Source organism: Grosmannia clavigera (assembly GCF_000143105.1).
Source record: "Grosmannia clavigera kw1407 unplaced genomic scaffold GCSC_167, whole genome shotgun sequence".
Classification (NCBI taxonomy): Eukaryota; Fungi; Ascomycota; class Sordariomycetes; order Ophiostomatales; family Ophiostomataceae; genus Leptographium; species Leptographium clavigerum.
Genome location: NW_014040772.1, coordinates 783,089 through 808,336, shown reverse-complemented (window position 1 = coordinate 808,336; position 25,248 = coordinate 783,089). Strand labels below are relative to the sequence as shown.

General features: G+C 53.6%; 7 protein-coding genes across 7 annotated transcripts; 3 read left to right on the top strand and 4 right to left on the bottom strand.

Annotated features, from left to right (window-relative positions):
• Window positions 1-166: 166 nt before the first annotated feature.
• On the bottom strand, window positions 167-963 carry CMQ_6343 (calcineurin b subunit; the record flags this gene model as incomplete). The annotated part of the gene is made up of 5 exons (XM_014315408.1): window positions 167-177; window positions 234-568; window positions 632-705; window positions 782-834; window positions 912-963. 5 exons carry the CDS (start codon window positions 961-963, stop codon window positions 167-169), a joined length of 525 nt encoding a protein of 174 aa, XP_014170883.1.
• A 1,344-nt stretch (window positions 964-2,307) lies between these two features.
• On the top strand, window positions 2,308-4,233 carry CMQ_6259 (histone acetyltransferase complex component; the record flags this gene model as incomplete). The annotated part of the gene is made up of 3 exons (XM_014315324.1): window positions 2,308-2,454; window positions 2,591-3,358; window positions 3,433-4,233. 3 exons carry the CDS (start codon window positions 2,308-2,310, stop codon window positions 4,231-4,233), a joined length of 1,716 nt encoding a protein of 571 aa, XP_014170799.1.
• Window positions 4,234-5,328: 1,095 nt separating this feature from the next.
• Window positions 5,329-6,441, top strand: CMQ_6210 (O-sialoglycoprotein endopeptidase; the record flags this gene model as incomplete). The annotated part of the gene is made up of 1 exon (XM_014315275.1): window positions 5,329-6,441. The coding sequence occupies one exon, from the start codon at window positions 5,329-5,331 to the stop codon at window positions 6,439-6,441; it is 1,113 nt and encodes a 370-aa protein (XP_014170750.1).
• Window positions 6,442-6,626: 185 nt separating this feature from the next.
• On the bottom strand, window positions 6,627-8,566 carry CMQ_6265 (snf1 kinase complex beta-subunit; the record flags this gene model as incomplete). The annotated part of the gene is made up of 4 exons (XM_014315330.1): window positions 6,627-6,677; window positions 6,732-7,503; window positions 7,575-8,340; window positions 8,515-8,566. The coding sequence occupies 4 exons, from the start codon at window positions 8,564-8,566 to the stop codon at window positions 6,627-6,629; spliced, it is 1,641 nt and encodes a 546-aa protein (XP_014170805.1).
• A 749-nt stretch (window positions 8,567-9,315) lies between these two features.
• On the top strand, window positions 9,316-10,143 carry CMQ_6046 (uncharacterized protein; the record flags this gene model as incomplete). The annotated part of the gene is made up of 3 exons (XM_014315111.1): window positions 9,316-9,630; window positions 9,704-9,718; window positions 9,778-10,143. 3 exons carry the CDS (start codon window positions 9,316-9,318, stop codon window positions 10,141-10,143), a joined length of 696 nt encoding a protein of 231 aa, XP_014170586.1.
• A 273-nt stretch (window positions 10,144-10,416) lies between these two features.
• CMQ_6421 (phosphoglycerate mutase family protein) lies at window positions 10,417-12,699 on the bottom strand (the record flags this gene model as incomplete). Its single annotated transcript, XM_014315486.1, has 3 exons — window positions 10,417-10,637; window positions 10,704-11,272; window positions 12,032-12,699. 3 exons carry the CDS (start codon window positions 12,697-12,699, stop codon window positions 10,417-10,419), a joined length of 1,458 nt encoding a protein of 485 aa, XP_014170961.1.
• Window positions 12,700-13,745: 1,046 nt separating this feature from the next.
• Window positions 13,746-16,352, bottom strand: CMQ_6290 (vacuolar sorting-associated protein; the record flags this gene model as incomplete). The annotated part of the gene is made up of 6 exons (XM_014315355.1): window positions 13,746-14,728; window positions 14,802-15,630; window positions 15,707-15,838; window positions 15,897-15,992; window positions 16,066-16,198; window positions 16,279-16,352. 6 exons carry the CDS (start codon window positions 16,350-16,352, stop codon window positions 13,746-13,748), a joined length of 2,247 nt encoding a protein of 748 aa, XP_014170830.1.
• Between the last annotated feature and the right edge of the window lie 8,896 nt (window positions 16,353-25,248).

The following is a 25,248-nucleotide window of genomic DNA, read 5'->3' as shown; positions in this document are numbered from 1 at the left end:
TTGGACTGCGTACAAAAAGACGCCAAAATGTAGTTAGATGCTATGCGATGTCTCACATACCCCACTTCATCGCAGAGACGTTGTCCACAGGACATTGGCGAATGATGACACAGGAATATATATCCCAGCCGTGCTCTCCCAGAGGCTGCGAGTCCGGCAATGCCGCCTAGAAATGGTCTGCATTCCGCCGTTAGCAGGGAAGGATGAAGAAGGGAAAAGAAGGGAATACCGACCAAGAGTCATGCTTATGCTGACGTCCGTATTCTCCACCATCTTGGTGAACTCCTCAAAGCTGATCTTGCCGTCCTGGTCCAGGTCGGCCTCCATGATCGTCTTGTCCACAATCTGCTGCAGCTGCTGATCCTTCAGGTTGTTGCCCACCATCATCTTGAGCACGATAAAGAGCTCGCCGTTGCTGATGTAGCCGTCCCGGTCGATGTCGTACACCTTGAAGGCAAACTTGAGCTTCTGCTCCTTGTTGCCCTTGGACGAGAACGCGCTGAGCCCGGACACGAACTCCTGAAAGTCCACCGTCCCGCCGCCGTCCTCGTCAAAGATCGCAATCATCCTGTGCGCGTCAGCTGTCCGTCCCTCACCGCCACACGCCCGAAACAAGAAAGACGAAACACACCTGGTCGCTAGCGGGTTCGACGCAATCTGCGGGAGGCTCAGAAACTCGTCGCGCTCAATCGTTCCTGAGTTGTCCTGCACTATCGTCAGCATCTTGTCTGGCCACAGATCGGTCCCCGTCGCCCGGCCGCGCAGCCCTGTCCATTCGCACCTTGTCGAGCTTCATGAACCGCTTCTTTATGCGGTCGACCTCCTCCCGGTCGACTGCGACGCGTCGTGTTAGCCTCGCATCGCTGCTCTCCCATGTTGTCCTTGTTGGCCAGAGCCTGGGCCACACTCACAGTTCGTCCCCTGGACAATGTTGTCCAGGACAGCACTCGTCGTGTTGCCCATCGCTTCGGTCTGCGCTCGGCTCTCTTCACTCTTGCTCGACTCCTGTTCGCTCCTCGCGATGCGGCCGGTCCTGACGGCAAAGGCGGCTCTGTCTGAGAGGGGAGCCTGGCCCTTCCCTCTACCGTTTCGTCAAACGTTCCTGCTGCTCTTCGCGCTCGGTCTGCTGTCGGTACGTTGTGAACGGATGGACTCGTCGATGCGAAATGGCTTCTCTCTGTTCGCGCCGGCTGTCGTTTGCGTCCGCGTGTTGGACTTTGCACTTTCTCGATAAGGCTGGGGGAAATAAACGTGAGCATGCCTACACGAATCCAACACTCCCAAGTCCTTCATATGGCGGGGAGTCCCACCCAGCTAAGACTACTTACATAAGATTTTAAGCTTCTAGGCGGCCTTAGTTCCTATCTAATCGCCGCCTCCTATTTCTTATCCAATATAGCCAGAAAAGGGGGAACTACGGGGCATACATGTTGCCATATCACGTGCCGTCGCGTCTGTCTGTCAACACAGCATCGTCGTTGTCTTGTTTTGCCTTGAATCAAAGTCCTCTTATATCATGCGATCTGAGCATTCGCAATAGCCAATAATATTGTCCGGAGTCAACACGACTATATAGAGAAGCTTTAGCTGCTCGAAACATATTCACTTGAATGGTCTATTTACACAGTGACGATAATATCCTTAGTCATGTGTACACTGTGCTCTTCAACGTGTCCTCCGCCTCTCTAGAATCAATGCCAATTGAATGAGCCTTCGCCTTGTGATATAGAAAACTCGCTTTTCAGGTTCAATCAAACGAGCTACATAGCCGAAACCGAATATCGACCTAGAATGTAGATGCAAATTTTGTACAATGGGCTGTGAGGCGATGAAGTGAGATCGCATTGCTACCACTAAGCAATCGGGACATGTAGGGACTGTTTGCCACTTTTTCCAGTGGGGTTTTAGCGTTCTGCCCGCCTACACGGATGGACGTGTGGTGTCTATTAGGGGAGGACCATTACTAGCATATATGGAATTGGTTGGTCTTTCCCTAATCATTTTGCTGTCTGTTATTTTTCCTAATTCCCCATTCCACCAGAAACACCCCTCTCACCCACCAAATCCCGCTTACGACACAGGAAAAAAATTTCCACCCGGAGAAAGCACGCCAAAAATCAGTCGGCCATTTGGGGTGTGTTTTCGAAGCATTAAAAACGACCAAAATCCATCGCTTTTTATCACAAAAAGTGCACCGGGTGGTGTCGCATGGCCTGTTTAATATCCTGATCGATCTTGAGGCGGATTTTCCGCGGGCTTGGTGCCCATTTTACTCTCTTTTGACATCCACCTTATTTCGCCGCGACCATGGCAACGCGCAAGGTCCGCTACAAAAAACTCAGCATAAAAACAGCTCTACCTGTTTTACGTGAGGATCAGGTCGACCCCAGCGAATACGAAGCCCTCACAAGCGAAACACAAATCGCAACCGGTGTCGACCAAGCAGAAGAAAATGTGAGTAAATTGAATTGATGAAAAGTCATTACCCTTTGTTTTGTTGATGAAGCATCACTCGTCACGTGCATTTGCACGTGATATTTCTTTGTGTTACATAAGCGTTTCTGCGACCTAATGACTGACCTTTTCCTAGGAATACCATCTGCAGGTTGTGTTGCAGGGCCCGGCAGCTGCCTCCGATAAGGATATTCCAGTGCCGCCGCCCCAGGAGAGCGACGTCAACTATGACGCCCTCTACTCTCGTAGCTTCACGCAGCCGGCAAACTATATACGCTTCTCGCAGACTGTCGAGGAGTGCATAGGATGCCTGTATGACATGACAGAAGAGGATGAGGAGTTTGTGAAATCATACAACCAAAAACGACCTGCGAACTCACAGTTGTCCGAGGATGACTTTGAGCAGATCATGGAGGTTTTCGAGGACACTGCATCCATTTCAACCCCATATGCGTCAGTTGACAAGACGATTGTGCCATATGACCACATGGTTGCCGGCCTGAACGAGCTTCAGTTGCCGAAAGTCATGCATCATGCGAAAGAGATCTATGAATACTGGAAGTCCCAGAGAGCGGCAGTAGGTGGGCCGTTGCATCCAGCTCTCAAGTTCGAGACGCACCAGGACTCGGATGAAATGGACCCATTTGTCTGTTTCCGGAGACGCGAGGTTCGGCAGACACGCAAGACCAGAGCACGGGACATCCAAAGCGCAGACAAGCTCAAGCGGTTACGTCGTGAGCTAGAGGACGGACGACAGCTTGTCATCCTAGCACACGAGCGAGAGGTCCACAAGCGCGAGCTGCTCCGAGTTGACCGGGCCGTATATGAGCAGAGGGCCAAATTGAAGGAGATGAAAATCCGGCTTGGCATCAAGACGGATGATGAAGATCTCGTCAACCAAAAGGTAAGCAGGAACCTGCGGAAGCTTTGTCCGAAAGGTGGCACAGGAGGCGCTGACATTCGCTTTCACCTTGGCAGCCCCAGAAGAAGAAGGTGCCGGAGCTCTCTATTGCACAGCGTGCGCCGGGTGCCCAGGTGCGGGCGCCAGTGCGTAGCGACGGACGGCCAACGGAGATGGACTTGGTGCAGCTGCTCGATGCTCTTGTAGAGAAGGAGAACGAGCTGCGTGCGGATGTGATCAAGAGGATCGAGAACCACCGGCGGTGGAACGAGAATCACGTCGACCTTACCTGCGAGCCATTGGGCCCGGTAAAGGACCAGAATGTTGGCGCTGGATTCCGGCCAGTAAAGACGCAGTATTTGATGACGCCGCCGGCTTCCGAGACGTCCAACGACGATGGCACAGAAGCAATGGAGCTGGACGAGCCGGCGGCGCCGGTTGTATTCCAGTTCAGAGGCGTACAGCAGGAGGCAGATGCGGCCGGCCCCCGTCTTCAGTTCCGTCGCCGGATAGGACGGCTGAACCGGTTGTGGATTGACCGCAAGAGAATGCCTACTCCGCCTCGAGATGTGTCTCCGTATGGGGAGGAGATGGATGTGAACATGGTGTCTGACCGATGGAAGTACGACGCGGACGACAGCGACGACGAGCCAGAAGTGTACGAGATCGACCCGTACGACACCCGTGCCCTCAAGTTCCGTGCATCGCTTCCGCTGCCGTTTCCATTCCAGGCGCGGCGACAAGAGCTTCCGGCAAATGCGGCAGGACGAGCAGGCAGCGCGTCACAACCAGGGCGGCCAGCAGGCCAGGTGCGGCCTCCAGCTGCACAACCAACACCGGCCGCACACATCTCAGGCACAGCCAATGGGACGTCGTGAGGCTTTGCTGAAGAGCGCTTCTTGATTTCGAGCGCCTAGGCGAATTTCTTCTCCCCTCTTCCGTTGCCAGTCTCTTGGCAGACGCATCTTCGGGACGTCGTACTGTATTATTTATGTTTCCATGCTTGGGTCTTTGCAAGGCGTTCTGGTGGGTTTGCGCATCTGTGTGGCATTAGTTTTTGATCTCGCAGCGAGATGCAAGGCGCAACGGTGGTAAAGGGGTACGGTAGTGGAATGCAATTAAGGGGAGATGGGAGATATGTGTATGATGGTCGGAACGGACGAGAAGGCCGTTGCCAAAGAAGTTGGGCAGAGTGGCGGGTAAGCAGAAAAATAAGAAGAAAAAAACAAATACTGATAACCATTTACTATCGTCCAAGACTGGTAGTCGACCATGTGTAAAAAACAACCACAGACTAGGTGCAAGTGAAAAGAGAACAGAGGGATGAGATGAGGGTGTGCGTCTTACCAAACCGTGCTTACAGTCCAACGAGGCTGCAGCATGTGTTTTGTAGAGAAGAGATGCGCGATTCGAAGCGCATGGTGGCGGTAAAAGAAACAGGCAAAGACGAGACTGTGAGGCTGAAGAATAACAGGCAGAAGGAGAGAGGGTTGGCTGTGCAGTATAGGGAGACCTGATTGGCCTCGGAGCAGCAAGACGGAGCGGACAGGCAAGAGGGACGAGGAAGAATCTGGGAAGAGATATACAGAGTCAGACGGCGAAAGGGCCTGGGAAAATTGTGGGAAGGGCAAGGCAAGCAGATATTGTGTAAAAGAAAAACATGGACGTTCGGAATGATTGTTCAAAAGGCAACGACATCGGTGGTGTGGGGAACGGACGGTGACCTAAGATTTTTGGGGGGTGGGTCTTTCCTACAGCGGATGACATTTGAATTTGGGGCTTGCAATTGGCGGCGGCCGGCACTTTAAAACTCTTGCCCCTCCAGGATTCTGCATATGTGCATAAGCCGGGCCATGTTTCTGCTTAGAAGCAAGCCAGCAGCCCTACGGCGAGGACCGGGAGGGAAGCAAGCATACAAGGAGAGAAACCGGGATCCAGTGATCCATACAACCATACAGCCACCCAAAAGAGACATGTCCCCCAAGCTGGACCCCCAGCGGCGGTACCGCATTGCCGTCGGCTGCGAGGGCTCGGCCAACAAGCTGGGCGTCGGCGTGGTAGCGCATGCAGTCGGAGCCCGCGATGGCGATGCCGATGCCGTGGTGGTGCTGGCCAACGTGCGCGACACCTTTTCGAGTCCGCCGGGGACGGGCTTTCTGCCGCGCGAGACGGCCGCGCATCACCGGCAGGCGTTTGTGCGGGTGGCACAGCAGGCGCTGAAGGACGCAGGGATTCGGCCGGCAGCCGTCGACTGCGTCTGCTTCACGCAGGGTCCCGGCATGGGAGCGCCGCTGGCCGCTGTCGCTGTGGCTGCCCGCACGCTCGCGCTGCTCTGGCAGCGGCCTCTCGTGGGCGTCAACCACTGTGTCGGCCACATCGAGATGGGCCGTGCCGTCACCGGTGCTCGCAATCCCGTCGTGCTGTACGTCTCGGGCGGCAACTCGCAGGTGATCGCCTATGCCGGCCGTCGCTATCGCATCTTTGGCGAGACCCTCGACACGGCCGTCGGCAACTGCCTCGATCGGTTCGCTCGCACGCTGCGCCTGTCCAATGAGCCGGCTCCGGGCTACAACATCGAACAGCTCGCCAAGGGCCCCTTTCCTGATGGCCGCAAACCCCTCTTGCTCGACCTTCCCTACGCTGTCAAGGGCATGGACTGCTCCTTCTCTGGCGTCCTCACCCGCGCCGATGAGTGGGCTGCCCATATGCTCGCCGGCAAGCCCGCACCCGACGGCCACACCACCATCACCCCTGCCGACCTCTGCTTCAGCCTCCAGGAAACCGTGTTCGCCATGCTCGTCGAGATCACCGAGCGCGCCATGGCCCATGTCGGCAGCTCCCAGGTCCTCATCGTCGGTGGCGTCGGCTGCAACGAACGCCTGCAGCAGATGATGGGCCAGATGGCCGCCGACCGTGGCGGCTCTGTCTTCGCCACCGACGAGCGCTTCTGCATCGACAACGGCATCATGATCGCCCACGCCGGCCTCCTTGCCCACGAGTCCGGCTTCGAGACCGCTCTCCAGGATAGCTCTTGCACCCAGCGCTTTCGCACCGACGAGGTGCTCGTCACCTGGAGGGACGACTGACACTCTTTCTCTCACTCTCATTCTGTCATGCCGATACCCAACCAAAATAAAGCTCAATCAAACCAGTTCATCAATCGATTCGTAGACTATTCTATCCGTAGTTGAGCCCCTTCCCTTGATAACGCATTAAAACCACACGGTGTTACATGTCTCCCAGCCCGTAGACAGCCGTCGTCCGTTCTCCCTCAGTGCTTGTCATCCAAGCCGGTAGGCTTGTAGATGATGTTTGTGACAAACTGCGTAGGTGTTAGCGGCATGGAGAGGTATTGAGACAGTGGGGAGGAACCAACCTTGTCCTTGTATCGTGTCGTGGCTGACACGGCCAGAATGTTATTCTTGATGCTGCTCGTCGCCAGATGGTTCAGCACCGAGTGGTTCGGCATGTTGAGCACGCTGTTGTCGTCCTTGATGAGCGTCGATGCATTCAGGATCGGCTTGCCCAGAAATCCCGGCAGACTCGGCGGCGGCGGCAGAATCTCCGTCGCCGCCGACGCCGACACAAACGCTGGCGAGTCATCTGGCTGGTCGTAGTCCACCAGGTACTGCGGCAGCTCGTGCGAGAACGCCGACGGCGGTGGCACGTTCTTCCACCGGGGCAGCTTGGTCGTCAGCTCGGCCGACGACGGCGTCGCCGCCTTGAGCTCCCCTGTCGAGAGCGGCTGCGGCTGCGACTGCTGCGACTGCTGCATTTGTTGCTGCTGCTGCTGCTTCGTCTGCTGCGACGGCTGCTGCGACGACAGCTGCGACAACTGCGATGCCTTTCGTTGTTGATGCTGCTGTGACGATGGCAGTTGTGACGACTGCTGCGGCTGCGGCTGGCCCTGTGATTGTTGCTGGTTCGGCTTCGGCTTTCTCATTTCGGCCGCTGCGGCTGCGGCGTCGCTCTCCTTGGGCGGCGTGCTCTGTGGCGCCACCTCGATATAGTTGACCAGGTTGTTCCCAAAGTCGACAGTCGTCGGCATGTCACGTGACGTCTCGGCCTGTCCGTCCACGAGAAACCGGATGTGATACGTGCCGGGCAGCACGTTGATCGTCGTCGCAAACGTGCCTGGTCGTCCCTCGCTGCCAGAGTCGTGATTAGCCTTGACCAGATAAAACAGATGTTTCCCCAAGCCAGAGGGGGGCACACTCACACTGGGTGCAGCCGCTGCTTCTTGTTCCACTGGAAGATCGTGCCAGTAACATAAATCTTCTCGCCGCCCCGCAGCCACTCCAGCCGAGTCGGCACGGTGGGTCGTGTCTTGTCCACCCGCAGCTCCTCCATGTCCTCCTCGTCGACCGTGGTCGAGCTGACCGTCGACGATCGATGTGTCAGCCCGTCGTTGTCAAGCGCCTCGATCTCCTCCAGCAGGCTGTCGGCTTTGCGCGGCGCAATGATCGGCGATCCGGGCGTGTGTACCTCTTCTTCGATCGGCAGCGGTAGTCGTGGCGGCCGCGTCAGATACGACATGTCCTGCATGCTGTTGTGGTGCAGCATTGACATGTCCATGCTGTCGGTATAAGGACTGAGGGGAGGGTCGGAGTCGAATGTATTCATTCCCACTCGGGCCATCGAAGCTGGCACTGCCACGGCTGCTGCAGCCGCCGCCGCTCCGGCTGTCGGAGGCAGCACGTTGCTGTGGGGGACGTCGACAGGTCGCGTGGTTGAGGAGGGCGCCGTGCCGCGCACCTCGATCGGCCGGGGTTTGATGTCGGTCGGCTTGGCGGCGGTGCCAACAGAGGAGCGGGCGGGCGACGCTGATGACGCGGCCAACACCGCAGCCTCGGCGGCAGAGCCGTACGATCGCGGCGGCATCGACGTCGGTCGCGCTGCCGTCAAGCCTTGAGCATGGGCCATCGACTGCTCGGGCGGTGCGGCTGCAACGCGCTGGTTTTGCACCAGGACCGGATTCCTTGCGCCTTTCTGTTGCTGTTGCTGCTGCGCCTGTTGCTGCTGTTGCTGTTGCTGCTGTTGCTGCTGCTTCTTCAGGTTTTGCTGCTGCTGCTGTTGCTGCTGCTGAAGCTGCTGATGGTAATGTGTCGCGCGAGCCGTGCTGATACTACCACCGCCACTAACGCTCCCTCCAGCAGAACTTCCCTGCCCTGCGGAGCCTGATGCCTTTGGGGAGGAGGCGTTGTTCCCCATGCTGAATTGCCACAGATCGTATCCGGTCGGCAACGCGTCTTTCTTCTACCTGTGGAGATTGCACTCGTATCTGTCTGGGCAAAAGGTGCCAACGGTAGGCTGGCTCAATGGTCGGTCAGAAGAAGACGAGCAGCCCTGGGAGCACAGAAGCAAAAATGGCACCCAGTGAAGCGGCTTGTTCAGAAACGGATCCACCTGCTCTCACGGCAGACTAAAGCGGTCCTCTTGGCAGGTGGCACTGGACGCTCGGATTGTCGAATAAGTCGGCCTGGGAATTCGTGCTTAAGGATGACGAAAAGAGCGTTCTCGCCTGAATCCCCGGAAAGGCTGTCGAGCAAAAATTGGGGTTGGTGGGGACGGCAATGGAAATGCAACTCCAGAAAGTAACACGTCAGGCAAGGGTTCGGAATGGTCTCCTCTGTCGGGGAGGGGGGACTTGGTTCGCCACTCGTTCGGTTTGTCCGATTCATACTATGTACGGAGTACGAACGAAATAACCCCCGACCCTCCGATAAGCGGGTCTATTGTCATGCGCCTCTCATTGGCTGCAGCTAAGCTATGCACCCAGGCTATGTAATCTGAGCGCCCTTTCCATAATCTAGGTAGAATAGGAGCACGTAACTCACCTATCGCACAATAAGCCGTCATAGGATGGTCCTGTGATGCAGAGCAGGTGCCTTAGCCAGACCGATTATAAATGAGCCGGAGAGGAAGCCTATAGCGCTCAGAAGCGCTCACGCGGCATCCTCATGTCGTCTTCGGCTTCACCGGTGCCTTCGCCTCTGACCGCGAACAACGCTTCTCCTTCGTGGACAAGGGTGCTGCTGTCGTCTCTGTCCGCCCTCCAAGGCATACTGTTCAACCTGTCCACCTTTCTCGTCTACATCACCGGCTATCTCATACGCGCTCTGGCTTGGACGTTGTCTGGCCTTTATGCCGCAGCTGCTTGGCCACTATCGCGGCTTCTGAACTTTGCACGCTTCGCCCTGTCTCCCATCACCTGCACGATTGCCTACGCCTTTGCTCCAATCACATACATCTTCCGCTTTGTCCGCCAGTTTCAGGTAAGCACATACTGTGTCCCCGCTCCTCTTCACCTGCTTGCCCGTCGGATACGTTCACTCTAACACATGGTAGCCTCTATACACATTTGTATGTTCATCCTACTCACTGCTCCTGGTCGAGTTAGATTTCGGGCTGACTATTCGTAGCTGGGCTCTGCTGCTGTCGTCGGGGCTGTCGTCGGTCTCGTGGTCGCACTCGTCTCGAACTACTTTGTTTCTGCGCTCCAGTTGGGTCCCGAGTCAGAGCAAGAATCTTCTACAGAGTCGGAAGAAGAATGGACGCCGCATTCAATCAAGCCGGCAGCTTCATCACAAGCATCGGCCAAATCACCCGCCGGAGGACGTGTGCCACCCCGAGATGATGTCTGGCTCTGGCTCGAAGATTTCAAGCCACACCAACCAGATGCAGGAACGCCGGAAAACGTATCCGCAGTGCGGCTGAGCACAAAACAGAAGCGCTATCCCAGTGGGTTATTATCTCGGCCCGTCGTGGAAAAGTCCTCTGCGGATTGACTGGATGTGCTCTGTAGGCGTTTTCTGCGCGCAGTGTTGTCACGATAAGCTTCGGGATGACCGCGATACCTTGTTCGTTCTCTATCTTCTATATGAACCACCTAGATACCAAAGAGCTTCTTTACCGGCTATGCCTAGCACTCTACATGTAAATCGTAGTCAATGAAGATTCCACGCCCACTCAAGTCTCTGTCGCGGGGTACTCTCTATGTTTTCTATCCCCGTATTGGCAGTCGAATTGGAACGTGCATTGCACCTCCATTATGCCACCACCTATTGGAACTTGAAGCCTCTGTCCATACCGACAACCTGGGCCATTTGGTCCAGGATCACTTCGATGTGGTTCTTCTTCAGGCTGTCCTGGTCCACGCTGTCGTTGTGCCCGAGTCGGGCTATGCGGCTTTCCGCCATCTCCTGAAGAGTGGCGTTCTCATCGGCACCTGTCGGGTCCGCAAAGACATACGACCGGTACTCGGTATTTTCCCAACCGGTAGCTTGCAGTTCACGCTTTAGCACGTCATATATACGCCAGGAGGGGGTGTTGGGGCCTCATGTCCTACCTCGCTCCGGCGGCACCCCATGAAAGTCCTCTGTGAGGAAGTGAAGAAAGGCACCATGCGAGACCACGGCAATGTGGTCGTCTCCGCCCAAGTGCGCCGTCAGCTCCCGCAGCGTGCAACGGGCTTTGCGGGCGCGGGCCTCGATCTTGGGGATGGTGGGCTCAAAGGGAGTGTCGGCGCTCTTGTTGTTCCAGCCGGGCTTGACGCGCGAAAAGTCGACCTGGTCTCCAAACAGCTTGTGCAGAACGGATGGGTCCGAGCCCACGTCAGACGGAAGGGTCGACAGTTCCTGCAGCTCTGGGATGGCCACCACAATAGTGCCGCTGGGAGCAAGCTCACCGAACGACAAAATGCAGGTCTGCAGCGTCCGCTGCATCGGCGAGGCTACTAGCATATTCAGCTTCTTGCCGTGAGGGTATGTGGCCCGCAGGTTGTCACACTGTTTCTCACCCCGGTCCGTCAGGACGGGATCTTGAATTCTTTGGTTCTCGATGGCGATGTTGTGCCAGCCCTCGGCATGGCGGACAATATCAATGACAACCATGGTGGCGATAAGTGCAACTGGAATTCTGTGTAGTGGTCGTTGTCCTGAGAAATGTAGTTTGGCAACGATGTAGCGGAAAGTCCGTTGCCGTCGTGTTTTGGTCGAACAATTAGTATGAGGGAAAAGTTTTGGGTGTCGTCTATAGTTTCCTAATCAGACGTCCAAGTGCCTGTGATTGCGTACAAAGGCAGCGGTATTGTGAGTCAAAGCTGATTGCCGCAGTAGCCCAATCCAGTCCTATATCCTTGCTGCAGAACGCGCTTTCCTGTTTCTACACGGGCACGTCCAGAGTCGTGCTATCGCGAAATTCGGTTGAGCTAAATTGAAGTGGCTTCGCTGGCTTCAAGCACGGGGAGACGTCCTTGCCTCTCTTTCGTCAACTTCCCCTGCAGGCCCGTTCTAATATACTGGGGTTTTCCGGCAGGGGCGCCAAATGCGGCGCTTGCAAATAGTGATTACCAGGCAGCGGGTGTGGCCCTGTGGCAACATGCAATATTTGAGTAACTTCGGCATATTCTCGCCTACAGAACCACTCTTTCAGGAACAGGCAGTAGCTCTACCGTACATACGGAATAAGATACCTTAACAAGTAGTGCAGCCGGGTCAACAAAGGCGGCAGGCCAGGAACGAAAGCGGGAAGGAAGAACGACAAAGAAAAACTAGTTTGTTTGATAACGCTTTCAAGATACAATGGAACCCCGAAATACAGACAGACGCCCCAACGTCCAAACGTAAATGTCCAAACGCCACGATGTGGTAAGTACCGCTAACTCACCCATCTCACCCGACCAGAAGCCTCAGCGCCTGATACACCGTCGAACCTTTGGGCTGGCTGCGCCGCATGGCATTGCTCAAAGCCTGCTTCCGGTTTCTGCGGACACGCTCCTCGGAGAATATACCGGCTCGGCCGTGAGCTGACTCCGTCCACTCGCCAAGCTTGGCCAGCCCGGCCACCACGATGCTGCCGCTGTCGAACTGGCTAGGCTCCGGTGCGAGGCATGTGGCAGCGATGTCGCTGTGGCAGCGAGGAAGACCGGTAACCTTGTTCTTGAGGTGGGCTCCGTCCGGGCGGTGACGCCGGTGCCGGTACCGCCGCGTGTCGACGCCGCCGTCGCGGACACCAAAAATGGACTTGGGTGGGGGGCGGACTTGGCCAAAGGCAATACGCCGGTCATGGTCGAGACAGACTGTGCTGTGGGCAGAAAGCATGGTGCGAGTCGCCAGCTCACGGTTCTTCTTGCCCACGGCACCGGCTGCAATGGTCCTGACTTCTTCGAGAAAGCGGTCGAGGTCGTCGGGCTGGTCCGAGTCTGCCTTTTCCACCCAGCGTTCTTCAAAGAGCCTCTGGCGCTTGCTCTCGGCTGCTGCGGCCAACGCGGCCTTGCTCGGCAGAGGTACACGGACCCATTGCAGCTGGTCGTCGAGCACGATCTCGTACTTTTGTGCTGGCATGGTGTGCTGCTGTGTAGGCAAGTGAGCAGTTGTGTGTGTGTGTGTGTGTGTGTGTGATCTTCGGCACGCAGTAGTAATGATTGTAGACACATCGCAAATAGAGCAAACAAAACAGGGTGAGAACTGTTTACTTATAGGGTGCGAATAGCTGGGCCAGACATAAGTCCCTTTTACAAACGACGGCAGAAATTCCATTGATGATATATGCTTTGTCTCCCTCTGAAAGCAATTGCCTCGTACAAGTTCTCTTCGCTTGCCGGCATTCTATTGCAAAATGTCACCGTCCCTTTCATACATCCTTTCACCTCGTACGAGTAGATCTGGTCGATATGCACGGCAGATGGTCATTTGCTTCTGCCCTGTTTGTTTCATTTACGTGCTCTTTCAAGTGAACACCTATACAGGCGACAAAGACTGGTACTTTCCTTTATTTCCAGACTTACAACGATGCACCGCATGTACAGTTTCATTGTGAACAGAACAAAGAAGTACAATGAAAGCTCACGATAAAGAAAGTCATTGTCCTGCAAGGTCAGACTCTTGATAGTCACTCACTTGCCTTGAAATGGAGATATACAGTCTTTGTAAGCAACGGTATCAGGATCGGTAGCTAATTAAACAGCACTCGTAACATGCAGGTAGGGAGACAAGGAATGAACGAACGGCACCTTCCCATTTAGTCCGTATGCATATGCTTGTTGCTTGGCCGTGAGCTCATATCTCGTCGACGTTGCAAGAAGTCGAGTGTCTCGCTCAAGATGTGCAAGGAGAAACTTGACTACGATCTGTCACACACAATGCTTTTGTCTACCTGCTCTCTGGCTATAAATAGCAAGCTTCCAACCTACAATCCCAAAACACCAAACCGCCAACCGAGGAAGCAACTGGACTAAATAGAAAGAGAGACAGGCAGCGACAAAGACAGGGGTATGTATGTGCGTAACTATTTGCAAGTAAAACTATAAACAGCGTGAGGCAGAGTGTATCGAAGGCACGGCCGGCGAGCCGCAGTCGCAACCATCACCATGATCAGACCCCAGTCCATTCTACAGGTCGATCAGGCTCTCCTCCACCACCGGTTGCTGTATTGCGTGTTGGGGCGCCGACGGGAAGCTTTCCTGCTGGAATGCGTTGTAGTTGTTCGGAACCTGCGGCCAGGCCTGCGGAGGCGCCTGGTACTGGTGTTGAGGCTGCGGCAGTCCAGCCGTAAACTGCGCAGGGACCTGCTGGTGCTGTGCCGCCGGGTGCGACCAGTATGGCGCTGACGGCATCTGATGCTGTGTCGACGGTGAAGTTGGCGCTGCCGTAGATGCCTGTGGCTGAGACGGCTGGTAAACTGACGGCTGCCTCATCGTCGGGTAAGACGGGTTGCCAGGCTCTGATGCAGCTGGAGCTGGCGGCGGCTGGGGTTCGGACTGTGCCTGGGACTGGGTCTGCTGGGGTTGGGATGGGACTTGGCTCGGCGCCGATGGCCCGTTGTTGAAGTAGAACGCCGCATTTGGATCTGCTGACGGCGTAGAGACGCTGTCATCTTGGGGCGCACTCGGCTGCGGGGCATTCGGCTGAGAAGCTGTCGGCTCGCCACCGGCATATCCAGTTGGCTGTGGCTGCAGCGGCATCTGTTGCAGCTGTGCTGCGTATGGCAATGGGCCCTGGCCTGGAGCATACGCAACCGAGCCTCTCCAACTGTCCGATCTAGGTGGCATCTGGTCCAGCTGCGGCGCATACGAATTGGCTGCTGGGGGAGCAGCATATGATCCTCGCTTGTCGTATGATGCGTACAGAGGTTGAGGTGCCTGTCCATAGCCGATCGGAGGAGCCTCGCCCGTGTAGAAGCTTTCTGCTGGGCCTGCGCTGCCTGGTGCTGTGGCGCCTAGCAACGGATACCCCATGGACGGCTGGCGAGGCCCTGGCATGTTATAGCCGCCGAGACTGTGCTGGTTGTACGCCTTTGACAAGCGCTCTTCTAACATTCTGTCGTAGTACCGGACAACAGTGGATAGCTTCGCGTGCAGGTCAAGCAGAGTGTCTGTCGCAACATGGCCATCGCGCCCTTGTTAGAAATTTGGCTCTCGCGCATACGATCAGACAGATATACGCACCATGCTTGCTCATAGTCTCGCCATATGTCCTCGCCAGCTTCGGTCGAAGCGCGCCAATACTGTCGTAGAGCTCCTGTATCTGGGGCTCCCGCAGGATCGTGCCTGGAGGCTGTGTCTGCAGACGATCAACCAGGGTGGAGAAAAGATTTATGTTCTCGGCCTCCACCGGCGTCAGCTCGTAGTCATTCTTCGGCAGCGTAAAGGGAGCTGTTAGAGGCGCGCTGCTGGCACCATGTGTCTGCTCCTTCAGAGCCGCTGTATGCTGCTTCTTCTGCTCCTCCATGTCTGCCAAAGACGCTGCGATCGCGGCTTGGAGGTCGTCGTCCTCCTCCTCTGCTGGGCTTTTATCTGCAGCTGCCTTCCACGATGGCACTGGTTCCGAGGACGCCTCTGGCTGTCCACTGATCTTGGCGGGCGCAGAAGACGCGTCCGTCGTAGCTGACTTGACGTAGCCCCGTGAGTGGCTCTGGACCTCTTCCAAGCTCATAGCTAGCGCCCGTTTCAGATCCTCGTCGAAGCTGTCCTCAACCCGCGCATCTCGTGGCTGCATTGCCGATGTCTTTGGCTTCATTGTCGGGGAAAAGGCAAAGCCGGCGCCGCCTCCAGGAGCTTCGGGGCCTCCGCGCGACGACTTGTCGGTCAGCTTCGTGTAGCAGCCGTCGTCCACGCGGACCGGCTGCAGAATGCCGAGATGGGGCAGAGGTAGCACCTTGCTCGAGCATTGCTGGTCGAAGCAGTTACCACAGTTTCGACAGTGGTGTTTCCGGTTCGTAAAGGTAAAGGCAGTCCTGCATCGCATGCACACGTCCGAATCAATCCACTCGGGAGGCTGTGCCATATGGAAGACGGGTTAGCAGCCGGCTCATTAACACATGTAGAAAAGCGACAGCTACACCTGAACATACCGCACTGCTGTCTATCATGCTGCTGGAAACCGTAGTGCGCGGGGGAAACTGAAAGCCCTCCCTCTGCAGCGTCTTGTACACCTCGCCGATGTAATTCAGGTCGTACCGCTTCTCGGTTGCGGAGGCCCAAGACTGGATGAGCTCCAGAATCTTGGAGCGCACCTCTTGGTTCACAGATCCCCGGACCCACCGCCTTGAGCAGTGACGTCAGGTTGTCCATAAATTCACGCGATGCGATCTCGGTAAGAAAATGGGCTCCGCCGTTCTTCACGCAGGTATCGGTAAGCTGTGCTCGGTAATTTCTGACGTTAGTACTCATATCTCCACGCAGCATTGCGGCTTCTACGTCGGGGACGTACGTTCAGAGCGCTCAACTGAGTATTCGGATTCTTGTTTCCGATTCGCTTCTTCAAAGAGCGCATGGCCTCCTTCGGCTGGACCGTCTTCGACCGGATAGTGTCGGAGATCTCCAGGTTCAGAGCAATATCCTCCCTGAAAAAAGGAACTGTTAGGAGCTGAAGAGGATGCCGAGGACGACGAGAAGCATGGGGTTCGAGGAGCGTTTGGCTCACAGGCTGCTGCTCGTAGCTCTCTCTATTTGTTCATCCAGAGCCGTGTTGGCTCCTGAAGACCACCAGGACATCATCGTGAGTGCTGTAGAAGCGACGCGGCGAAAGCGTATGCGCACTTGCTGAGGAGGAAAAAGAGAACAGAGCGGAAAAGTGGCGTTGTTCGAGAACGATGACGGCTCCGCCTAGACGGTTTATCGCAAGATGCCGAGAGCGTGGCTGGTACAATACAGCAGCGAAGCAAGACGAGGTAGGGTACGGGTGCCTCCCAAGTAGAAGCGATTGCGACGCTCGGAGACGGTCAAGGTCGGCTTTGCACGGCACTCATAAATGAGATGGTGATTGTGAGAGATGGCGTTGACGATGAATCTAAATTGCTGCTGGCCTCGATTTAGGCTTTACGACGTAATACCGGGCGCCTTCTGCCTAGTTAGTTGTCTGCTGCCTTCCAGCAGGCACCACTGAAATGGCAGACAAGTGCACACTAAGCTTTGTGATTGGTCAGAGCTTCCTCGGCCAACTACAATTGGTCACGTGACCATACGCTGTGGGGGATCATTTGTTTTAGATAAGACATAAATTACTATATCTATTGAGATATGAACTAATTCGTCCCGAATTAGTAACATAATCACCTAGGTTGTTCTATATGCGTTAGAGGCCATCACAAGCACGTTCGGCTGCGAATTGAAATTATACAGCCCGAGTGGACAAGAAAGTACAAGGCTTTGCTTTAAAGCTGCAATGGAAATGCGAAAAATCCTTCGCCCACAGCGTCTAGGTCCTCACCCCTTGTGGCAATGTGCAAAAATACAAGTCGATAAGCGTACCGAACTACTTCTTCGTACTCTGCTTACAAACGGCTCCTGATCGGCTAGCTTCCCAGTAGTCTCCGAGCTATTGTAAAGCATAAATCTCGCTCGCACATAGCAGTAATCACGCTAAAAGCACAGGCTTGCTAGATGTTTGCACCGAGTGATAACATTTAGTCCGAAGAGGCAAAACAACAACCTGCTATATACAGGTAAGCCAGCCACAAAACTTTGCTGTTTCATGCAGTCCATCAACTACAACGTATCTTACCACATACGAGCTTGCTACGCATACGAGTACGAGTACTGTCGAGGCTGCAGGAAACCGGGGCGGATAACGGATCCGGTGGCCCGCCTCAAAGGCACCAAAAGATGGACCGCTCCTGCATTCAGCATATAGAAGCTTACGGAGTGCCTTCCAGCCCCGGCTAGCACTCGGACACCGGGGATTTGGCCGTCCGGTCTACTTGGGAAGGACAACTACATAATACATCGTAAGTATGCGGTGGAGCTGTAAGCCGACAAGGTCGGAACAATAGACAAATTGCGCATCGATCTCTCCGCTACTACCGAATGCATGCCGTCCGATTCACAGCCCCTCTAGGCATCTGATCGCATGTTCAGCTTTGCATATTAGGTGGGGAATGTGCTGCCTCCCGCGCAACGTCCCGAGCTGTCGACTCTATGCCGATCGTTTGTTGGCTTGACACATGTCTGTCTGCCTGCATGGCAACCCCAGGGACCCTTGTCCAGCTGAGTGCTCCATGCCCCGAGGTAAGGCTATACAGGGACGGGAAAACACACAAAAGAAAGCATAGGGAAACACCTACCAGTCAACTCGCGGCTAGCCAAACAAGTAATAAGCTAGACGATCCTGGCCGTATCTTTGTCAAGCATTAGATCCAGCGTATGTAGACATGCCTCTCTTTTGAGAAATTCCCGATAGGCTGGAAGTGTTAGTTCGTGCATTATTCCAGGCTGTATGTTGTAGGCCATACTCCGTACATGTGCACGTGCTATACCAGAATGATCCATGTCCCACATGGAGGTGCCAGATGTGGATAAAGTCGGCGCCAACGTTCGGTATTCTCTGCCTTGTGCATCTAAGCTGAGGATGGTATACGTCGTAGGGCTCGAAAGGTGGGGTTACTACCGACAGATTTGAATGGCAGCTGCATCCCTAACCACGGCACAAGTTAGAAGGCCGCGAGGCTGTGAAATCGAAGTGAAAAGCAGTTTACCTTAGACTTCTTCCGATCTTGAACAAATGTAGCTGCATATGACTTTACTACGTGTATTTACAAGCGTGGACTAAGTGCCAACTACAGGCTCTTTGGTGCGTCCTTCTTTTGCGATATTTTGCGATAAAGATGTATTGTCATATATGTAGTCTATTATAGTGTTTTTTTGCTCCCATGTTTCGCTTGCCCTCCTATATGTTGCTCACTACTATGTAAATCAGCCACAAACGCCTCCCATCCTGTCCGAAGTTTCTTATCTTGTCTTGTCACCCGCTCCACAAACCCAATTTGACTAATATGCCCGTGAAGGGACAGCTCTATGATACACCTTGACCGGTGTTGGGCCAGCCCGCTGGCCGAACCACTTCAGCTCTGTGTACCCACCCATATTCCTCCACCACCTTCAAAGCGCCAATGTTTAAGCCGTGAATCTTCCCGCCCTCTCTTATATTATTTGACCCAATCAAATCTGTCTGGAAACCGCCAACTTAGGCAGGACTGACAAAATCAAAGCACCTTTGTTTTCCGATTGGTGGGTCCTTTCGCAAAGCTAGTGGCATTGCTTAACAAACGTGAGGCATCCACCACTCGTCCTCTAGGTGAGAAGCTGAACGCATGCTCCTCGACAATCGATAGTCCTTTTCGCAACCAAGGTCAGCTGCGACACGCAACTGAAAGTCCGAACACAGAGTATTTCCAGAAGGGACACAATATCCCTTCAAAAAAAACCACATATAACGAGCACAGTTTTGCTGAAAGCAAAAAGATAACGCAGGACCAAGGCGCACGCCCAAGACTCCCCCAAATAGGACAACCTTCAGCTCAAATAGTTCCGTCGCAACAACTAGCTCTGAGCAGCCTCTTAAACCTCCTCCTGGTTGTAGAGTTGCACGCATTCAGTAAGACCTATCCAGTCAGATATCGTGATGCACACACTAGTCTGTCATAAGTGACGGCTTACCGTCCATAATGCGTTCTTCCCAAATACCATAGTCATAGTCCACTAGACCAAATATTTCCACACTATCACATAATCGAGTGAGCTCCCGGCCCATTTTTTGTAGTTTGTCGAGCGAGATCAAACTTTGTGACCGCTGGAGCTGAACGCCTGATAGTATGAACTGTTTCTGCTTTTCTAGCAGTCCAAGCCAGGCATTGTTCAAATTTTTCCACAACATGATTCGGCTCTCGTATAGCTCTCCATCGTCCAGGGTTAAGCCTGTGCAGAGACCAACGGTTAGCCAGAGTTGCCCTTTTGACATGTTATTTGACTGGATTAGCATACCCAGCAGTTCAACGTTTGAAAGCAGCCAGTCAGATATTTGCAGCAGTTGACCAGAGGCAGTCTCCAATGCACCACTTCTGACGTTTTCAACAACCTCTTTCAGCGTCCTTTGATATGAGGCATATGCCTCGTTCGTATCTGCATAATCTTGTGTCGCCATAGCAGCTGATGTCGGCGCGGATTGGTCGGAAGCCGAACCGGTTGTACGATTTGAAGGCAAGCTTCTTGCCAATATTGCACCCATAGTACCTAAATATCCTTTTTGGGGTTCGCTTTCTGTCAGCTTTCCATTTGCAAAATCATACAACGGAGTACGCACCTGTTGGCGCAGCTTGTGACTGAATGACAGTGGCAGCTGCTGCCAAAGAGTTGCTAGGGAAATAAGATGCCGAAGCTACCCCAGCTGGAATCATTTGCATTGCGCCAGGTTGGCGTGCAGAGAAGGACTGGTCGGTATCAAAGGCAGAGCTTTGTGGGCCGCCCTGGGGTACATTGTACATCACCCCGGCGGATGTGGGACTGTAAGCTCCGCCAAAGTTTTGTGGATGCCGTGTATCCTGACTATAGCCAGCTGCCGATTGACCATATTCCAATGTGTTTGGGAGAGCCCCTGACCCTGGGGGAAATACACTTGTTGTCGGTTGTTGATAGTATCCATTGTAGCTTCCAGAGCTGCCATTTCCACTCATAGCTTGCCCTCCATCTGTAGTCGTCCTTTGTCGATCGCCTGCAATAGAGCCGGTATGTTGCGTTCTTCTTTGCTGCGAGGCACCTTGGCCTGGCTGCTGATGCCCTGTGTTCAATGTGCGACGCATCGGTCTATCATTCTGTCTCTGCCGACGGAGAAAGTCGTCCATACCCCAGGGAAAGGGTCTGACTGTGCAAAAAGTTTAAAACCCCAGATCACTTCCTGTTACTGGGTATGATGCCACACGTGTAAATGTTCGACACAGATCGTCGTTTGCTCTCGGTTTCGAGTTGAGAGGTAGCTTTCGTGCTTCTGGGTATACTTAAAGTGTTGTCAATATAACCACTGGTCTTTCTGGAGTTTGTAGGCTGCAGTAGTAGGTCGTGATGTGATGTCAGGGTGAGGTGAAGTAGTGAATGCTATAGAGCGGCAGTACTCTGCCACCTTCCGTCTTGTATTGAGAACCACGGTTCTATATTTTAGGAGAAGAGGTAGGGGCAGGTGGGTGTAGGAAGGCTGGCCGTGATGTTTAGACCACGCAAGGATCTAAATAGTCTTGAAAGTCTGACTTTTGAACACAGAGAATGTACCGGGAGAAGACGTAGAGGAAAAAGAAACGATAGACGAAGGCTCCACACGAAGACTTATATACCCATGTGTGGACCAAGTTCCCAAAGGAGACAAGAGAGACAAGAGTGTGCGAGGTGTAAATTTAAGCCGTGTAACATGAAGAGTGAGGCTTTGCATAGGAGGGTCGGAAGGGATACAAATAGTGCAAAGAACGGCGGATGTCCGTTCCGTAGGCCGGCCCTCGAGGCGGTTTCAAGAAAAGAGATAATAAAAACAGCGAGGGAGTAAAATGTGGAGAGTGGGGACGGACGGGAGAGTTTCGGCGAGAGGAATGGAGAGGGATGAACAAAACTTACCTCAGCTGAGCAGGAAACGATCATCAGGAGTTACCGATTTGAGAGTGAAGACAGCAGGCTTCTTTGGTCGTTATAGTCAGCGGAGAAAGAACTTCTCGGGTTCTGCAGAGGCGACGAAAGCTGTCTGAAACGGCTGGAGATATTGTAGGGACAGCAAAGGTAGAGAACGCAAGCGATAGAGAATGCTGCAATGGGAGCAGCGATGGAGCATTTAAGAAGACTAAGGTGGCTTGGAAGAGTCGACACAGACAAGAAGTTCGATGCTGGCGGTCAAAAGAGTAGAAGGATGTCCAACAGACGGCCCCAATACAAGACTTCCCCCCCTCACCCCCCCTTATCCGACGAGGGCACGGGCGTGAAATTAATACTTAGGGTTTTAGTGTTTTTGTCTGTAAGGCTACAGGTAGCCAGCTGTTGCCTGGACAGATTTCTCAAGTAAGGCACCCTGGCGTTTGATGGAGTCGAATGAGACTTGAAAATGTGTGGGTGATGATCAAAGTGAGGGCAATCGGCCGCTAGGTAGCGAGACAAGGTTGGGGAGTCCCTTGGCGGCAGCTTTATGCAGCTGCGTTTATTAGTGGCCGTCGATAATGCAATGGTGGATGCGTTAAGTGTCGAGAACGGGGTATTGCATGCGAAAGTGAGCATGTGATGCATGTGGCTTTCACAGAGTAGCAAACCAGATTGGTGTTTCAGTATCTGGATGGACGTTCCTTGCTGGAGACGGGCAGACGGCGAGTTCTGCTGAATACAGTTTTGGTGTAAATATCGGCTCAAAGCCACTTTGACTTGGGTGGTGCTCCTGCTCGACCAACTGGGAATGGTCGTTGTTTCTCCCCTATCACATACGTCTTGCCTCCATGCGCTCTGAGACTTTCTCTGTTCACACCGCCGTGGGCACTGAGGCTTATCGAACAAGACGTCTATCACGGGAGCCCATTGATTTAAGAGCGGACCTTTTTTTCAGCCCTTGCCGTACTACCTCTGTCGAATCCTTCCTATAGGTGAAAAGGGTGGTCTCACTGCTGGTTGCTGCAGGTTCCGTGATGGTGCTTGGGTAGTGCTGATGGAAAGACAGACGGGACAAATTTGCATCCTAAATGAGTCCACAAGACCCGGTGTATCTCTCTTGCACGATAGATACAGATAAGGACGGCAATCAAAGCGCGTGAAGCAGTATATCCAGATTCAAGGCGAAGCTGTATTGAAAGGCACGAGGAGACAGAAAGAAGCAAAGAAACACAAACTTGACAGGGTGAGGAAAAAAGGGTGTCGGCGAGGGGTACAAGGGGAGGACTTAAAAAGATAGCCTAGGAATGTAGTGCGAGAAACTAGCAAAGCCGGTGAAGAAAGAATCAATGTAAGGAAAGTGCAAACTACGGTGTACTCCGTATGTTGCCGTTGCTTCGGCGCAGGCTAGAAACCAAGAACGTGCCTTCCCGTCCAAGGTGACAGCCACAGCTGAGCCGACACAACGAAGAAGGAAAACCAAGTGGCACTAAAAGATCCAATTTCGCATCTAAGGGTTCTCTTCCAACACGATCTGGGCCTTGTCTGGAAAGATCTACTCCCCCTCGGCCAATCTACTCTCTCTGGTCATGATCATCTCCCCACATTTTTCTAGTTAAGACACTGACAATGATCTGGTGCGACGCGCTATGCCGATTCGCTGCTGTTAGCAACGGAGATCGCGACAGAGCAGAGTGAAGAGAGGCAGGTTGCTATAGCCCAAAGGCTGCCTCCCGCCTCAATGTGTCGGGACGTCTGGCCGGTACCATCGAATCATGTATGGTCTGTTCAGATGCAATAATCAAGTCCCAAAATAAAATAAAAATTCAGACCAACTCGGCCGTGAGCACCGAGACGGGCCTATTTACGGAGCAAGCGGTTACAATTGTTTGGCCCGCTTTTTGCTTCCTTGGACTCGAAAAGCCGGTTGGTTGTGCGTGAAAGGGGAGGGGAAGGCGATACCTTGTCTTTGTTTTAGTAATGAAAGCTATCAAAGCAAGTTACAATGGGGGCATGAAGACCAGAAACAGGATTGCAGTCCAGTCGGGTAGCAAAGTTCGACGAGATAGGATGAACCAGACCAAAAAAAAGAATTACAGTATGAATGTTTGTTGGGAACGATTGGGGGATCGGTTTCCACGTCATACAATTCAAAATTGCACGCCGACACGGCATGGCAAATTCCGCGGCGGTCGGCAGGAAAGTAGAATAGACTTTTACCACATCTGCCCCTGAGTATCTGGCATAAAAAGCTTTTTCTTCCTCGTACTATGTACAGGACCCTAAGAAATGGAAGCACGGGAGCTGGAAGCCAGACATGGCAAGCGGTGGGCGGTAAGGAGGTACATACATGTGAAATGGGCAAATAGGCCGTCTATCAGTGCAGTTTTAGAGACGTCTCGAGACCTTTGGTTAGGCTAGCCTGGACTAAGGCTATAGAAAGTTTCGTTCGGGCACGAGCAGACGACAATGGCAGAAAAGAATTGGTTGTTGCTAGACCCATGAACCATGTCGTTGAAGACAAAGGATTAAAATGGGGCACAGGGACCAGTAATACGAATGACTATGTACTTCGTATCTGACTCTGTACTCCGTACTCCGTATTCTGTACGATTACTCCCAACGAACTAGCATGATAAATCGGAGTATTGCCCGACCACAACGCCCCCTGCTTCTCGCCAAAGCACCACAGCTTTGAGGTTCCATCATTTTGCGAGGGCAGCGAGCTAGGCATACTGGTCCAATCAGGTTCGCGTCTGCTTTCTCTCCCCTTCCTAGTTTTTGCTGCTAGCCATAATACAGCCCGAGACAAGTGCAGTAGTAAAACCCGCTACCAGCACCAGCACAATTGCCACAGCGGCTGCCCACGTTAGCCAACCCAGCTCTGCGTGGTGATGCTCCATTGGGTGGATCTGATATTGATGACGCATAATTCACACCCTGCAAGCATACGACGTATTTTTCGTCCGCTGGACATCTATCTAGCATCTAGCCGGTCTGCAATCGGCAATCGTATGCGGATACATACATGGGGGTGTAATTGCTAGGCGACGATTACATAAACTGAAATCATGGTGTCTGTGCAGCAGTCCTCCCACACTAAGGCACGCTAATGACGGGAATTTATGTATGGGGTGCAGGTGCCAACAGTGGATATTGTACTCCGGACTCGTAATGTTTCAAGGCTGCGAGATCGCAATATTCAGATTCAGCCATGTCGAGGCCCCTCTTCCAACTTTGGGACATTTGATCCAGGCCTCATTGCATGTGGCTTGCCGTTCTTTACCTGTGACACAGTCGTCACTTCGTGTGCTCCGGGCAACTCTCCCTTTCATCGACATGTGTTGTCTCAGCACATCTGGCACATATTTTTCTTTTCTATTTGCTTTTTGGAGCCCTGGATTGCTGCGCAGCCCCTGAGGCTGTTGCACGGGGCGAGTCTCGGAGACGGCATCTCAAATTTCAGCTCACTCTGCCCGGATGTCACACGTCAGTCAGCTGGCCAACGCGAGAGAGAGTGATGCCCGACCTCTTCAAAAAAGAAAGCAGACTGCAGGTGTTGGATATACCGAAAAGAAGCCAAAGGCAGCGGGGATTATGGGCTTTGCCTTGGCCCATGTCTGCGTGCCCTACACCGGGAATTGCCTTTTTATTTAGGCATTTGACAGCTGCCTGACCACACCGTCGCTTGCCTGTCGATCAGCCTCATCAGGGACGTCATACCGCCGCCGATCATCGTCCCGGTCCTTGGTCATGTCGCAGTGGACGGCATGTTGCATTAGGAGGTGAAGCCCACAACAAAATCACTCCGTGAAGTCTCCCGTTTCCAGAAGTTCGGTAATGCCAAGATTAACAAGAAGACATACCATAAATAGCACCGCAATGCCAGCGATATCCATCCGAATGCATTTACGGAGTACCTAGGACGTTTTCAGCTTGCATCGCATATCTGGTGGACCCGTCTTTCTCCTAGATACCTAATATGTAAGAGCATCTAAGACACTGGGCCATC